This window comes from Cimex lectularius, unplaced genomic scaffold (genome assembly GCF_000648675.2).
Source record: "Cimex lectularius strain Harlan isolate CLEC.00 unplaced genomic scaffold, Clec_2.1 scaffold79, whole genome shotgun sequence".
Taxonomy (NCBI): Eukaryota; Metazoa; Arthropoda; class Insecta; order Hemiptera; family Cimicidae; genus Cimex; species Cimex lectularius.
Window position 1 is genome coordinate 1,344,472 of NW_019392727.1, and position 15,247 is coordinate 1,359,718.

The 15,247-nt window shown below is 38.8% G+C and overlaps 1 protein-coding gene across 1 annotated transcript; it reads right to left on the bottom strand.

The window, feature by feature from the left end:
- Positions 1–2,931: 2,931 nt before the first annotated feature.
- On the bottom strand, positions 2,932–9,426 carry LOC106663293. The gene is made up of 3 exons (XM_014388001.2): positions 9,379–9,426; positions 6,334–6,495; positions 2,932–3,280 (listed from the first exon to the last, which is right to left on the bottom strand). The coding sequence occupies exons 2-3, from the start codon at positions 6,493–6,495 to the stop codon at positions 3,014–3,016; spliced, it is 429 nt and encodes a 142-aa protein (XP_014243487.1). The 5' UTR covers positions 9,379–9,426; the 3' UTR covers positions 2,932–3,013.
- Positions 9,427–15,247: the final 5,821 nt, after the last annotated feature.

Genomic DNA, 15,247 nt, shown 5'->3' on the forward strand with positions numbered 1-15,247 from the left:
TAAACCAAATTAACCGAGATCAAAAAATCATATGTTTTATTTTAAAAAATTAATTTTAATGGTTTGGTAGAAAATTGATCAAAACACCAGAATACCATTTTTTGATATAATGAATTTAACTAACAATTTATTGCACGGTTTTGCTCATGAAATTACACCATTTTCGTTGAGTAGCGTCCGAACAGGACACTCATATTTTGTGTAGTTTATTTCAAACTATGTATATGTAATTTTGTCTTTATATTAATTACATCATTCTTATTTTAATATAAACCAAATTAAACGAGATCAAAAATTCACGAGTTTTTATAAAAATTATTTAATTGTGATGGTTAGGAAGAAAATTTATCAAAACACCGGAATAACTTTATTTAAAACAATTAAGTTTAACAAATAATTTATTACATGGTTGTGCTCATAAAATTTAACTAACAATTTATTACAAGTTCACTAATTTCGTGGTCCGCTTGACCAATTAATATATTACAATTAATCAAGATTTTTAGTTGAGATAAAAAAGTCAATGGCACGAGCGGGAATTCGAACCCACGTTCTTCGGCTTGATACGCCGCTGCTCTACCACTTGAGCTATCGCAACCTCGATCCACTCGGACATCAACTTCCCATCTCAACAGCACCTTTTGAATTTTCCCTCCTTTTTGCCATTTTTTTTTGGCAGAGCAGTGGCGTATCAAGTCGAAGATCGTGGGTTCGAATCCCACTCGTGCCATTGACTTTTTTTATCTCAACTAAAAACCTTGATTAATTGTAATTTATTACAAGGTTTTGCTCAAAATAGTGCATTAAGAACAAAAGAGGCGATGCGATTGTGATAGTGATTATTGTGATACACGCTGTGGACTGTACGCGACGTGTACTTGCGTCGGATAGATGTGCACACCCTACCAAAACGTGACAAGGCGTCGAGTAGCGTCGCATAGCATTGTATCGGATAAGTGTGTTCCCCGTATTACGCGACGCTACCCGACGCAAATCCAAAATCAAATTTTCCATAAGATTGTATTACCCCACCGTGCACATCTGTCCGTTGCCACGCAACGCTACCCTACTCTACGCTACACGATGAAATCAGTTCTCCTACTGTTTCAGATTTTCGTCGAGTGGCGTCGAGTACAGTCGAAAAAAAAAACGGACACTCATTTTTTTTATTCCAAGCTATATATATATTTTAATATAAACCAAATTAAGCGAGATCAAAAATTCATTAGTTTTGCTCATAAAATTAAACTAACAATTTATTACATGGTTTTGCTTATAAAATTACACCATTTTCGTCGAGTAGCGTCAGAACGGGGCACTCATATTTTTTGTAGTTTATTTCGAACTATGTATATGTAATTTTGTCGTTATATTAATTACAACGTGCTTATTTTAATGTAAACCAAATTAAACGCTATTAAAAATTCATTAGTTTTTATAAAAATCTTCGTCTGAAACTACTATAAGATTAAGCGATAAACATAATTGGTGGAAGGATTTCATAAGATGTAATGAAGAAAAGTGCTGTGCTCCATACATTTATCCATTACTGATTTTATGTGCGTATGGGATAATTGAAGTCTCGTGCAAGTAATTTAGCACTTTGCAAACTATCACTATCCTATATTTATATACTGTCACCCCGGTATTGATGCGGATTGGGGGTTGTCACGCGATATCGACGCGGTTTTCTTCTTTTGTTTTTCCTCTAGTTATGCCAACTGTAGGGGACATCCGAATTCACCCTATTGAAATCTGGTTAAGCTGCGTTGTTAGAGAAGTTTTCATTCATCTCGACGGATTTACGTGTGGCCTCCGCCACAATAACAATACGTTGCGAATGTTTTTCTTTCTAGTCAAAGTTCTGCTATTTTAAGCACTAAGAAATTTGGACACCCCCAGACAAGTTTGGCGTTGAAAGCATATTTAGTGCCTTTAAGCTGCCTGACTGTCTAAGAGTATGTAAATCTGCACCTTTCATATTTTTCTTTATTAACTTCTGTGCACAAAGTTTTGGATCTTGGACAGCATAGACCTCAGCTTGGAAAATTGTTAGGATTAGGCGAAGGGGCTTTGCTAGGGTATAGTTCTGTGTACCATATTAGGGTCCCTTCCTGAAACTTTGGGGTACTCCATAGGTTTTCTATTTTCTAAGGCCACTTGGAAGTGTCTGTCAAAGTTGTGCTTTTCTCTCATTTTGTCAGGTACCGTTATAGCTTTCTCGATTTTAATGCTCTACAAAATTTTATGGTAGATCCTCCTTAGATCTGACGTTTTCCTTGCATCTCAGGAGCCTGTTGGCACTCTCAAAATTTGTACATAAATATGTAAGGGTGGAAGGTCGAGTGCCATTGATGTAGTCGGCCAGGTATACACAGATTGCCCCTATCAACTGTTTTGGTTATGTAATAGTAAGAGTGATAACCTGAAGATCGTCGTAAAAATTGCTGCATTGCTCGAGTTCGTGTAGGGCCGAGGTTCAATGTAGTAATCAATAATTCATAAGGTGAACTACGCCGTCAGAAGTCAACTCGGAAATAACTCTTAAAACTCTGCAAGTAAAATCGCTGCAGTCGACAACTGAGAAATTTTTAGTGATTACTTTGGCATCTCACTTTAAGTCATTTAAACTAATTATTTGTGTACCATTACAAACGAAATTTCTTAATTCGTTAACCTTGAATGTCCGTCTGGTTTTCTTACTTGTTGTAACAACAAAGTCTTCTCAAAGATGTCTTGAGAACAAACAATCGCCAATGCTGGTACCCTCTAATTTACAAATTTTCGTAAATTGTAATTAATGCAAATCTTACTATTACATCTGTAAGAGGTAGTTGGTATCGCTTGGATAATAGCGATAATAACAGTTACGAGTTCGTCTCTCCGCTTTCGGATAGAATGAAGGATATTTTGGACATAAATAAGACTACAGAAAATTCCATTAATTTAATTTGAAATCATTTGAAATCATTAAGGTCACTGTATCAAATTAAACGATCACCTGACGGTCCTTTCATTCCACTAGCTGTGGAAACGAATTTGGAATCATCTTGGCGGAAAGGACCGTTTCTGAATCCATGACCTTCTTGCACACACAACCGACTGCCACAATATACCGTGTAAATTCGAAATAAGTGGTGTTGGTCATCACGTTGACAATCGCCCTGTTTTCTTCCAAACGATACCGCTCGTCGAACGAGCAAGGAGTTCCGATACATTCTCTTTTACATTTGACGTTAATCAAGACGTTCGGGATGTAGTTTCTAGGTAAGCAGATCACCTACAACATAAAATTAACGTTAATATTTCGCATTTACCTGCCTGTTATTTGTATTTCTGTCTCGCTGGTCTTGTGGTGACCATCTTTGGTTAACAAGTTATCCACTAGGTGTTACCACTGCTTCAACAAAGGTCTCGCCTTCCTCGCTACAGCCAATAAGCTTGCAGCAGCTCAACCTGTGTTGGACTAATGGAGCAAGCTGTCAGCTGTAGCAACAAGGGTACACAGCATCATCTCTCTTATCTTCAACAGCCGAAGGAGCTGCCTGATGCATCAACATCCGGCACATCGATATCTGACCATCGGCTCAACCCTTACACCGGTCCTACTCACAGACAAAAACTCTAAAGTCTGTTTTCATCTTTTTCACTGGTTGGACTGTGTGCTGTTATGTTAACCGTGTCCTTTTTATACGATTATAGACCAAACCAGAGGAAAAGGAACTCACCTCTTTACACTTTTCCAAAAGGGACATGACTGACAAATAAAACACAGGCCCTTGAAGCGTCTTGTAGTGTTTGTACTTTAATAGCGAGAGCTAATTGAAGCTAGAGGTTCACTGGGGATTATTGTTTGCGATGCAGAGTCTTTCTTACTGCGTCAGTTGATAATGAAGCTTCGACTGTAAAGTTGTTGGTATAACAAAACTGTGTATTTGAACTGTGCTTTTCTTGGCTACTTTAAGCAACAACTTCAAGTGGCGACGAAGATGTGATATGTGTTCTTTGTTCTGACGAACCATCTCAGCAACAGTCTTTAATTTCTGTTCTACAGCAGTTCGGACTTCCAGAATATGTGATCAAAAAGTTGCCTACTCTTCTCAACTTCTTCCAAGTGGTCATCGATTTTTGATGACAGTCAAATACGCTTCACTATTTTCCGTGTGGAGTTCCTTCTTTGTTCTAGAGCTTCTTTGGGCCTTCAGCTTTTCTTTAATTGATTTGCAGATGTTGCTCCACTCTTAGGGGGAGAAGGCTGCTTCGGAGGTGAGCCAGCTGAGTCGGCGATAATTACATCGAACTTCCTTACGCTTCCTTATTTCTAATTTGAATTGGATCAGAAAGTTCTGCAGTCGATATTGTAGGAGTGAAATGCCATATCAATTTTCCAAAAAAAGCTCTTATACTTCCGCAATGCAGAAACGCTCCAGGTCTAGAACTGATGCGGTTCATAAATTTAGTGAAAACTAGTTTACAGAAGGAATTAATGAGAAATGACAATTTAGTAGACTACTAACTGCACAATCATGTGCACATTAGTCCAAACCGGCTAAGATCGGTAGACCAATAAGATCGAAGATGATCATACTGCAGGTGGATAACATCACAGGCTTCAACAAAATACCTTACAAAAAGCATTTTTTCACTGTAGGTGGAAGAGGGTCGCAACATGATAATGATGATGAATATGGATATTGGAAATCGGGGTTTTTGTTCCACAAGCACTGCAGCCTTCTGGCTTATTTTACTTTATTAGTTCCTTAGTTCAGTGGAATCGGCTCAGTCCTTCTCCTAAGGAATACTAGATCATTATATGCCGTTGCCATAATTCTTTTCTCTGAATTTTCTTTGTATCCGAAGTTATGTCTCCATTGAGCGGTTGCTTCGAATTCAAAGATTACATGGTTAGATGTTTCGTCTTCCTCATTGCATGCATAATCTACAAATGGGATTATTATTGAATAAACCCACGTTATGCGGATGTTTTGTTAGATATCAATGACCGGTAGTCCTATCACTCCTCCGAGTTTACACCTCCCCAACAGTTTGCCAGTCTTGGTGAGCGTTGTTTTAACATAAGCTTTTTGTGTCTAGCACCTCTACTCTTTGTCCACTTCTCCTTTTGTCTTTTTTGTATCCATTCTGTGACGGAGGATTCTATGTTTATTTTTGTAATCCCAAGAATAGCTTCAAGGCCTTTGTATGGTTTTGTAGATCTTTCTCTGATCATTTTGTGTGCCTTATCGTTACCGAAAATTCCTTGTACCCTGGTACCCAACGTATCATCAGGTTGATGTGTTTCCCCAGTTTTTGGAGATTTGGATGCATTCACTGACTAGTTTTGAAGTGATGTTTTTAAAATACTAATGCTTTGGTAGCTGCTTGGTTGTCCGATCTAATGAGGAATTATTGTCAGTGTACCTCTTTTAAGATTCTCTAGGGCACAAGCATTGATGCCTTTATGTATTTCTACTTGAATGACGGTGGTATAATTCCTTAATGAGTTTGAATTCTCAAAAGGTTTGTACAGAAAACGCCTGATCCGGTTCCTTTATTTCTTTTGGAGCCATCTGTACACTATATCATTGTACCTGATCTCCTGAATTATTTTTCTTTCTTGTATTCGGTTGAGATTTTATAGGTTGTAAAGAGTGTTTCCGGGATCATCTGTCAGTCCCCGTTTCTAAATGTGGATGTAAATTTTATTTATTGGGGCGTCGGTGGCCGCAAGGTTTAGTCTTTGACACGGCGCTCATCACTGTAAGGTAGAGGTCCCGGGTTCGAATCCAGCAGCCCTGCATTCGAACCCGACATACTTACAAATGGGCTTTTTTTCAAAAACACCGGCACCCTGAGGGTTTATATGACCTCTGCTGTTGCGAACCCTCGTAAAAAAAATATATATATATATTTATTATTACTGTGTGCTCGAAGTGTAGTTCACATCCAATTTTCTTGTTTCTGGAGCCTAAATGAACTTTTCCCCTATTCTCCTTGTATCAATTTTTCCAGTGGAGTTTTGGAGTGTTTCTAGTGCAATTGGCGAGGCTGTTTTCATTGCCCCTGTAGTATAAAGGTTTGCCAATCTTTGTATGCTGTCTAATGTTTGGGTACTTTTTCTTTCTGAACTTTAGTCCACCAGATTAGAGAGCCATAAGATACTTCGGGTCTTATTACTGTTGTGTATAACCAATGGCCCATTTTCGGTTTTTGTCCCCAAGATTTACCTAGAGTTCGTCTTGTTGATATTTTGTTTTTTCAATTTATCGTTTATTTAATTAAATCAGTGATTAAACAGAATAAACAATGCAAACTATAAAATGAATCCCGTACCTCATAATTCTCAGTGCATGGCGATGAGTGGAACAAGCAATGCGATGCCAACCCATCAAATGTCTTATCCAGATGAAGAGAATAAGAGGCTTCACTCCTTACAATCGAAGAGAAAACGATGATGAAATGGAGGCATAAGACAGCAGTCGTGACAGACCTCATCTATAATACGAAAAACAAAATAATGCGAATTAAACATACGCAGAATATGGTTTAATTCTATTTTTCAAAAACACTTAATTAATAAAAAATTATGAGAGCTGTATAAAAGACAACCGCCCTGACGATTTAGCGTTATCTTTTCTTTACTTTCAATGATTCTTTTCTGGAAAGACCCCCGATTATCCTAGTATCATCATCATTCATATGGAAAATGATCACTTTACTTTCATAACCAACCTTCATGTCACAGCACTAACACTAATGCCGGCGCTTCACCCGGAGGACACATACCGTGAGAAACCAGACAATGCTGGCACTCAGTATGAGAGAGGCAAGGCCTCGAGGCGATCGTCGTTTAAGGCGACGTGGGCGGGTTCTCGGGACTTCAACTGAGGACATTGATTTTGATTGGAAAGATTGGATGCACTGGATGAGGTATGGCTTGGCAGAACCGCACAGTTCTGCTCCATAAATCTAAAGTGGTCGCAGTAAAGTCTTGTATAAAGCTAGTTTAGTTTTCGCTCCTAAAAGTCTTCTTAGTTGTCTATCCTTTGTTAAGTTCTTGTCCCTTAACTCTTGTGTGGGGATTCCACGTCAGTCTGCTACCTAGGTATAGTCCTAAGTATTTGACTTGAATGGAAATCAGTATCCCTTTGTTGTTGATGAACAATGGAAGAAAAGACTTATTTTATTTTATTTTTTAATGTGAACCTACACTGTGTACAATTTTTCTTCATTCAGTCTAGTCTTCCTCTTTTGCCACCGATCTTCGATTAGTTCAAGGTGTTCTTGGATATTGGAGGTAACTTGAATAGGATAGTTAGGGGACAAAATTGCGGTATCGTCCGCGTGGGTGGCGATGTTGGTATTGGGGATGCACCTACGTAGGTCAGCAGTATAAATGCTATAAGGATGAGACAAAAATGCTCCCGTGTGGGTCGCTGTCTTGTGTCTGTCAGACTTACGAGAACTTTTCGGTGAAATTGTTTAAATTCGGCCTGAAGCCCAGCCCATCTTGCCCGTGTGGATATCTGGAAACGGCTGACCATGTAGCCTTCTCGTGCGAAATGTACATCGTACTCGCACGAGATGGCTATATGAAACGAATTATAACGTAGTAAACATGGACTCATTTCGGGGTATGATTTGAAACGGTAGAGCCGGGTTTAAGGCCAACCAAAAATTTTGGAGGGCCGTGATGAAGTAAAAGGCTAGCCAGCCTAGCAAGCAGCGCCGCTCAAGCACCAAGACCATCGCTTAACACAGCTTAATAAGATAGCCATATCATTGCTCTTCTCCCATGTCCAAACCGGACCCCTCCGCGGGGCCCATCCTGGGGGCGCCATTTCGGCGCCGCTAAGTTTCTGAAGGCAAAGATCACCACAAGAAGCGACTACAAAGTTACTCAAGGATTACCACAACCAAACACAAGCAAGAATCAAGAAAGTAAAGGAAAGGTCATACCTCTCCCACCTGAATATTTAACATCCCTTCGAACCGCCTCCGCGAACATCCCGGACACAGTTGATTGTCTACTGTGACGAAGAGCTCGACAGGTGGGGTTGAGATGCGACCGTCAGTCAAACACAAAGAATTAAAAAGATAACAAATAAGAACAAGATTGGGGAGAGTGAGGAGCATGTATTATTCTTACTATTATTGTCATTTATTAATATTAATGTTAACTTTTATTATTTATCATCAGGTTTTTTTTTTTTCATGCCCTCTCATTTTGACTCCTAAGTTCTATCAGCTTCCGTCTATAATTAAAAAGCAACACAAAGCTGAAAGCCAATAAACTGTAAAGAGCCGGACACGGCTTTAGGAACAGTATAAAGAAAGAAGGCCAAGACTTACGAGAACTCGTTGCTGCACCTCACTCTGAAGCAGAGGTCTGTTAGAAAGGATTTCAGGATAGGGTAATAAGTAGTGGCTAAGAAGCGCTTAAGTTTGGTCCGGGTGTCAGACCCTATCAAAAGCCTGTGCTACATCTAGGAACGCACCTAAGCAATACTCTTTCTCTAGAGCAGAAGAGATAGTGTCTACAACTCTGAAACCTTGTCGAATCGTGGAATGATGAGGACGGGAAGCCGAATTGGTGATTAGGATTTTATGAATGTCTAGAATGGGTGTTAAATTAAAACGAGTCTTTCAAGGATTTTAGACGTTGAAGGATGAAGACAGATGGATCTGTAAGATGATATGTGCTTGAAGAGGTTTCTGAGCTGAACTTTCTGAATAAGAATAACGACTAAATATTTCCGTTTTATAACTTATATTGTTTGAAATATACTCAAAACAGATTTCCCGTTTGTACTCAAGACCTGATGATCTGGAGGAAATAGTATCAAGAAAGCACCAACCGGGTGGACCCAGTTTGTTTAATTTGAAATGAACTTGTTTCGTAATTTTCTTTTCGACAAATTAATAATCGTAAGTTTTCCTTGTATGATAGAGATATAACTATGAGGAAAGCTTTACGGGGATGGTGAGAAACAAGAAAAATCGGAAAAGTGCATAGTCATTTTTTTTAAGGAATAATGAATAACACAAAAACGCGCCAAACTCAAGCCAAACTTTACTTGCCAACCAGTAAAGCTTTTCTTAAATGACCTCTGGTTCTTTCAACCATTTTCGTAATCGCGTTAAGTTGCTGATAAACACCCCAAATTTGAATTGATGCTACAATTATACAAAATAGGATTTGACAAAGGATCCTTCTGCTTTCTTCCTTTATCAAATATTCGTAACATTTACAATATTCTCTTCTTAAATGACACGATAATGCCGTCAATATTTCAGCGTTTTCATCTCAACAACTAATTGACACAATCATCAACTAAAACACGCATAAATCATATACTGTATTAACAATTAACGTACCTTCAACTGGACAATGAGCTTTGCCAAAGGGGCTTTGCTGATTCCGTTGCTGGTTTTTTATATCAAAATTATTGCCACGATAAGATAGGAGTGGCAATCATTCCCTTTTTGGCGTTTATTGAAAAATTTTTTAATCCGGTCAATTGTTTGCACAAGGAGTAAAATAATTAAATTCTCTCCACATATCCCATTGTCCATAATTTAAGCTCGCTGATTTGGAAAATGTAAGCTTAGTACTAAAATAGGTGCACTGTTACGTCAAGACTTGCGAGCAAAGGTTGATTTGTTTTAATTTCGATTATTGCATTATTTTGTTTGAACGATCGTCAGACAAAATGACATTGGATTTTTTTGTTTTGAGTTTGTTTGTTGTAAACTTTCCTGTCTTGAAATTGGTAAACTGATTTATTGATGTTATTATTTATGTTATTTGTTCGCTACCAATTATCTGATCTGTCTATCCTCGTTTGGATCTAGGCAGATCGATGACGACCAAATTCCACTGTCAAAACACCACACCAAATTAAACACTACATCATATCCACCAATACTACATAAATTACATGGATAAAATATATGACGTAAGAGAGAGGTTCGAAAATAACCAATTAACCATTTAATTCCATCGATAATACGAATCTGCAGAAATGTTAATGGAAAATTTATTCTTTTTATCCATTTGTTTTTTTCGTAACGCATATTATAATATTACGCAGGGTGGGCGACAAAGACCCGAGGGGTTAAATGCCTAGGTAGACCGTACCCCATCCCTAAAAGGTCCGGGTCTTGGTCGGCTCACTAGTCCTGCATAAACCTCTTGGACCTGTTCACAAACCATGAACCTCTGAACAAACCATGGTACAAACCAGATTTTGGACCATTTTATCTTGGGGAGTGATTTGGCAATGTCCTCTCCTTCAAAAGTTTCAAATCTATCCCTGGCATACCTATCACATTCTGCGAGGTAGTGTCGAGCCGTTTCTTATTTTATTTCACAGAAGCGGCAAAAGGGGTCTGGTAGAATACCCATTATGAAGAGGTGTCTTCTCAAGGGGCAATGGCCCGTCAGGATACCTATCAGCTTCCTAATTCCCCTCCTTGAGTTAGAGAATAACCATTTCGCTTTTTGGTTTGATTTCCTTCAGAAACTCCTTCGATTGCCTATGTCCGGGGGACAGATTCCATTCTTTAAGGAATTGTTTCATGCCCCAGCAATTAATACTCTCTTTCGCTGTGCTTATAGAGTGGGGTAATACCGGTTGTGGCCCGACAAACGCAGTATTTGAGCCTTCTTTGGCCAGGCTATCCGCCTCTTCATTGCCATAGTGTCCCTTATGAGCTGGTATCCATATGAGAGTTACCCCATTCTCGTACCTGGTAGTAATCCTATTAATAAGTTCAACGGTTTCCTCTACCAGCCTAGATGTTGATAACTCTTTTTGTAATGACTTAAGACTGGCCTGACTGTCGGAAAAAATTCTAATATCTTTTCCCTTAATCTTGTTATCCATGAGTGTTCTGCAGCAAACGTTGATGGCCCAGACCTCCGCCTGAAAGACTGAGGTGTTATTACCAAGAGGGGTGGAGATGCTGATCCCTAATTTAGGTATATGTATTCCAGCACCGCTTCCCTTGTCCTTAATGAGTGAGCCATCGGTGAAGCAGTCCTAGGCTACGATGGTCATCATCCGCACTATAGTTATAATCACATGGAATAACTACCTGAAAGTACTTTTTCCCCGAAGGGGTTTTAACCTTTTTATCGCTAACGCTTAATAGTTGGTTGTTGACCTTACTCAATAAAGGTAGAATTTTCGAGTGGCCTACATTGTTTCCCTTATGGTTCCAGCTGCCTTCACTGATTAATCTATAGCAGCTGGTTAGTGCTCTAACCTTAACCTCTATGTGTAGAGGTGTAGTATTGGTTATAACGTAACGCATATTACAATGGAAATTTAGTGATGGTTGTCGGTCTGCGAGTCGATGAACAAATATTGATCACTTTACAGGGTCCGTCTAGTCTCGCGGATTTACATTTCACACAAACGCCATCTTCAGACTTATTAATTTTGAATTTAGGTTTTATGTTCCATGTGATACGAGGAAAGTCGATATCCTAAAATGCTAGTCTTTCATTTGTACCTCAGGTTGTCACACAAAACGTACAACACGTCATCACCCGATACAAACATAGAAATCTGGTCATATTCACTCTCCCATATTATATTAGGATAATCCTCGAGGCGAGGTTAAGCGAATCCGCCCTTTCGTGCTAATAAATTACTTTTACTCTCCAGACGTCACGATTCTCCCCGGAGTTCTAGATATGCCTCGGGGCGAGGTTAAACAACCCCTTCTTTTCACGCTAATAAATTACTTTACTCTCCAGACGTCACACTTAAACCCCAGGCTACTCGATTTTCTTCGGGGCGGGAGTTGATACATTTGAAATGGAAGACAAGTTTATAAAAAAACGAAAGTGAATTGTTAAAATCGTCTTTCACTTTTTAACCAAAAATTGAGTTTTATTAAACTAAAAAAACGGTACAATTGGGTTGGATAACGTGATACCATTTTACATGTTTTGGTAAGTGTGATCGGCGAGCACTTACAAAGAATTTAATCTGGATCTATTACTTATTTTATTTTAATTTTGTGTCGGTAGGTATACACTGATGTTTTTTGTTAACCATTTTCTATTTTATGTCAGTAAGTGCTGTTTAATGTATGAATCACGGTATATTTATGCTAAATTTACTACCTGCTTTACTTCTTCCAGGGGTCAGAAAATGTCAAGGGCTAAGCTGGGTTTAGAACTTAGTGACTAATGCCCTGATGCCCTTTACGCCTCTTTAAACAGCTGTTTTTATCAGACTCAAACATACGCGACAGAAAGAATGTAATAGCGATAAACCAAACAGAGCAAACAGCAGTGAAAGCTGTAGACCAGTTTATGAACGAACTTCACGGACAGGACATAATATTTTAAAACAGATAGTGACCGTAAAACCACTGTCAAAATTTAAAAACAATTCTACCTCCATATTGAATCTTTTAACTTTAACTCTGAGAGAAAAGAAAAATCTCGTAGTTTAACGTAAAGGCTTTCGGTATTGAGGGAAATGAGGAGATAGATAATAAGGATAAAACGCGTCAATGGATCGAAGTTTACCCTTAGCCTTGCTAAATATCCTTCACGTCATGTAAAAAAAATATAAACAATCAAACCATCGGTAGTTGATACAGGGAAGTTAGTAAAAAGGCAAGATAAGAGAGTATTTTCCATCAGTGATTACTAGACTACAGGCCATTATGAGCAAAACCACATAGTCACAGTACATCTATCTGGGTCATTACAAAGTATATCTTCATCGAAACTGATTGACCCACGGACATGCACGTGTGACAATACAATTCCGACCCCAGACCGTTCAATTTACGACTGTTAACTGTGGAAGATAGAAAGCGGTAAATTCCTTTCGGTATTGGTGCGGATTTGCCTTTAAACTTAAACTAATGTGTACCCAGAAACTATATAATTTAAGTGATTTCCAACCAAACGCTTAATTTGTGAAGCTTATTAAAATTAATATTAATATTTGTATTTAATTTTAATTTAATTCCTTGTAAGCTTTAAATGTTGTACTTTCATGAAGTTTTCTTTCATTGTTTAAATTCCTCTTTAAATTTTAAATTTACACTGTAATAAAAAAAAATTAATTTTCATTTAACAGATTGTGAAAAAGGGCGTCGGTGGCTGCAACGGATAGGCGTCGACACGGCATTCCAACACTGTATATTGTTATAAAGGTCCCGGGTTCTAAACTTACAAATATTTTTTTTTCAAAAACTTCAACTGTTTTTTATAATTAGTATACTTGTTAGAACCGATGTTATTTTTTTAATACAAGATGCCATTGGTGCTCCAATGAGTGTTTTGGCCAAAGATGTTTTTATTTATCTAAATTTCTTTTTAATGGCTTTGTTTTGCTTAAGTAAAAAAAGCCAGTTTTGACTAAATAGAAGTAATCAGAGGTTAGGAAAATGCCAACGGCAAAGCTGGGTTTCGAACTTAGTACTTATAATCCTAAGGGTTGTCATCGCAAGTTTTAATTTGCCTTGGTTAGAAGGTTGCCTGGTCTATGTCTTCCACGCGTAAAAAATGTGTCCAATACCAGTGGTGATCCTGGGTTTTGAGACCCTACAAGCCCGAGAATGGTAGTTATGTCCTTAGTGCCCAGAAGGTCAGGATCCGGGACCCACATAGCCACCCTTTGGTTTTTATTATATCTGCAATGAGGTCTATTCTAAGGTTTGCCTTCCCACGGTGGACAATTCCCTTTTGTATCCATTGTATGTATCCATTCCTGAACTGAGATCCTTTGGCGTTTTTACACCACCTTACCTCAGCCAGGATAGCCAGCTGAATGGGCCTGCCCTGATCTGCTGTTAGTTTCTGGACTGGAATCCTTCAAATAAGGCCATTATTAGCTCTTTAAGGGCTTTCTTGGGGTTGACGAGGGATGGTTTGCTTCACATCGCTTCCTCCTAGTTTGGTTTCTTTGCACATGTCCTGAGAACATTTCTACTTGATGATGACAGTGGGTAGGCTTGGTGCTTGAGTTTGGAAGTTTGCGCGTTCAGGGTTTTGTTCCCTTTTCAAGATTGGCTCCCCCTTTCTTGCGCACTCTATCGCCAATTCAGTCCTCTGAAGCCCCGAAATTTTCTTGCGTTTGAGTTGTAGTTTATTAATCTTCTTCGTTCATCTAAGCGGAGATATCTTTCTTCTCGACGACCCCCCTCCCACATCTGAAGATCATCCCTAGCTGTTCGTTTGGGGGCCGGTCTTCCTTTACAGATTTTCTCGCTTCTTTTTTTTTTTGGGTGGGGGGTTGTCCAAGCGGTTCCAACAAGCAAAAGGAATCCTCTTTCCAGTGTAAGGCCGGCCAGACACATTGCTGTTTGCCTACACAATAAACCTGAGGAGCAAAGTGCAGAGGTATACCTGCACGGGTAACGAGCTCATACACGGGTCGGTAAACCGGGTCATGCACCTGTGCAGGTGATCAATGAGCCACACACACAAAATCCGGTGTAGACATCTGTGCAGCTAATAAGAATCGAATTTCGATCGGACCTAGTTTACCTAAACAGGTCGCGATGCCTACGCAGTTTCTCCGGGAGTAGTTGGCATTCACGTTCCTGTTTATAACATGGCAGGTAAACCTCACCGGTAGGCCGCAAAGTATGGCCGGATTAAGGTTACCCAAAGGGGGTCACCTGGTCCCTTGAGGTTCCCTTACTGATATCGTACCACTGAACCTACCATTCATTCATCGGCACGGGTCGCATAACACCTTGGAATGGTACTGGACTGAGAGATTAGGATTAGGGTTATGGTTTTCACAAGCCATCCATCTTTATATATCCTTTATATCCATCCTTTAAAAAACGTTAATCGACATACTCACCCCAACTTAATTATTTCTACGCTTATATCCCTCTTTCCTTCAGAATATTTAGCTGGGTACCCACGCATAAGCTTCGAGATTGTGGAAAGTAGTAGTTAAGTACTGGAGGCTATTAAAGATGCAAAGTACCTCTTCGTACCACTACGTTGTATGACTAATACCCTAATGCCCTGTACATCTCTTTAGATGGCTTCTACATTTTTATATAAAATAAAATATATTATACAATAAAATAAAATCTTTATACTCTTAGGAGATTAGCCTTCCATCGAAAATCTTCTAAATGATACAATATTCCTGTTGGAAAAAGTTATAAGTGGTTGGGGATATAGATCAAGAGACGTAATAATATTCAATTCATAATTAAACGTTTATTCAATAATATTAAGAAAATCCGC

Bases quoted from the DNA above. Each gene is read 5' to 3' on its own strand.
- LOC106663293 (XM_014388001.2), bottom strand. From the start codon at position 6,495: ATGAGGTCTGTCACGACTGCTGTCTTATGCCTCCATTTCATCATCGTT. The intron at 3,281-6,333 runs GTACGGGATTCA...TTTATGTTGTAG, and splicing joins CATGCACTGAGAATTATGAG to GTGATCTGCTTACCTAGAAA.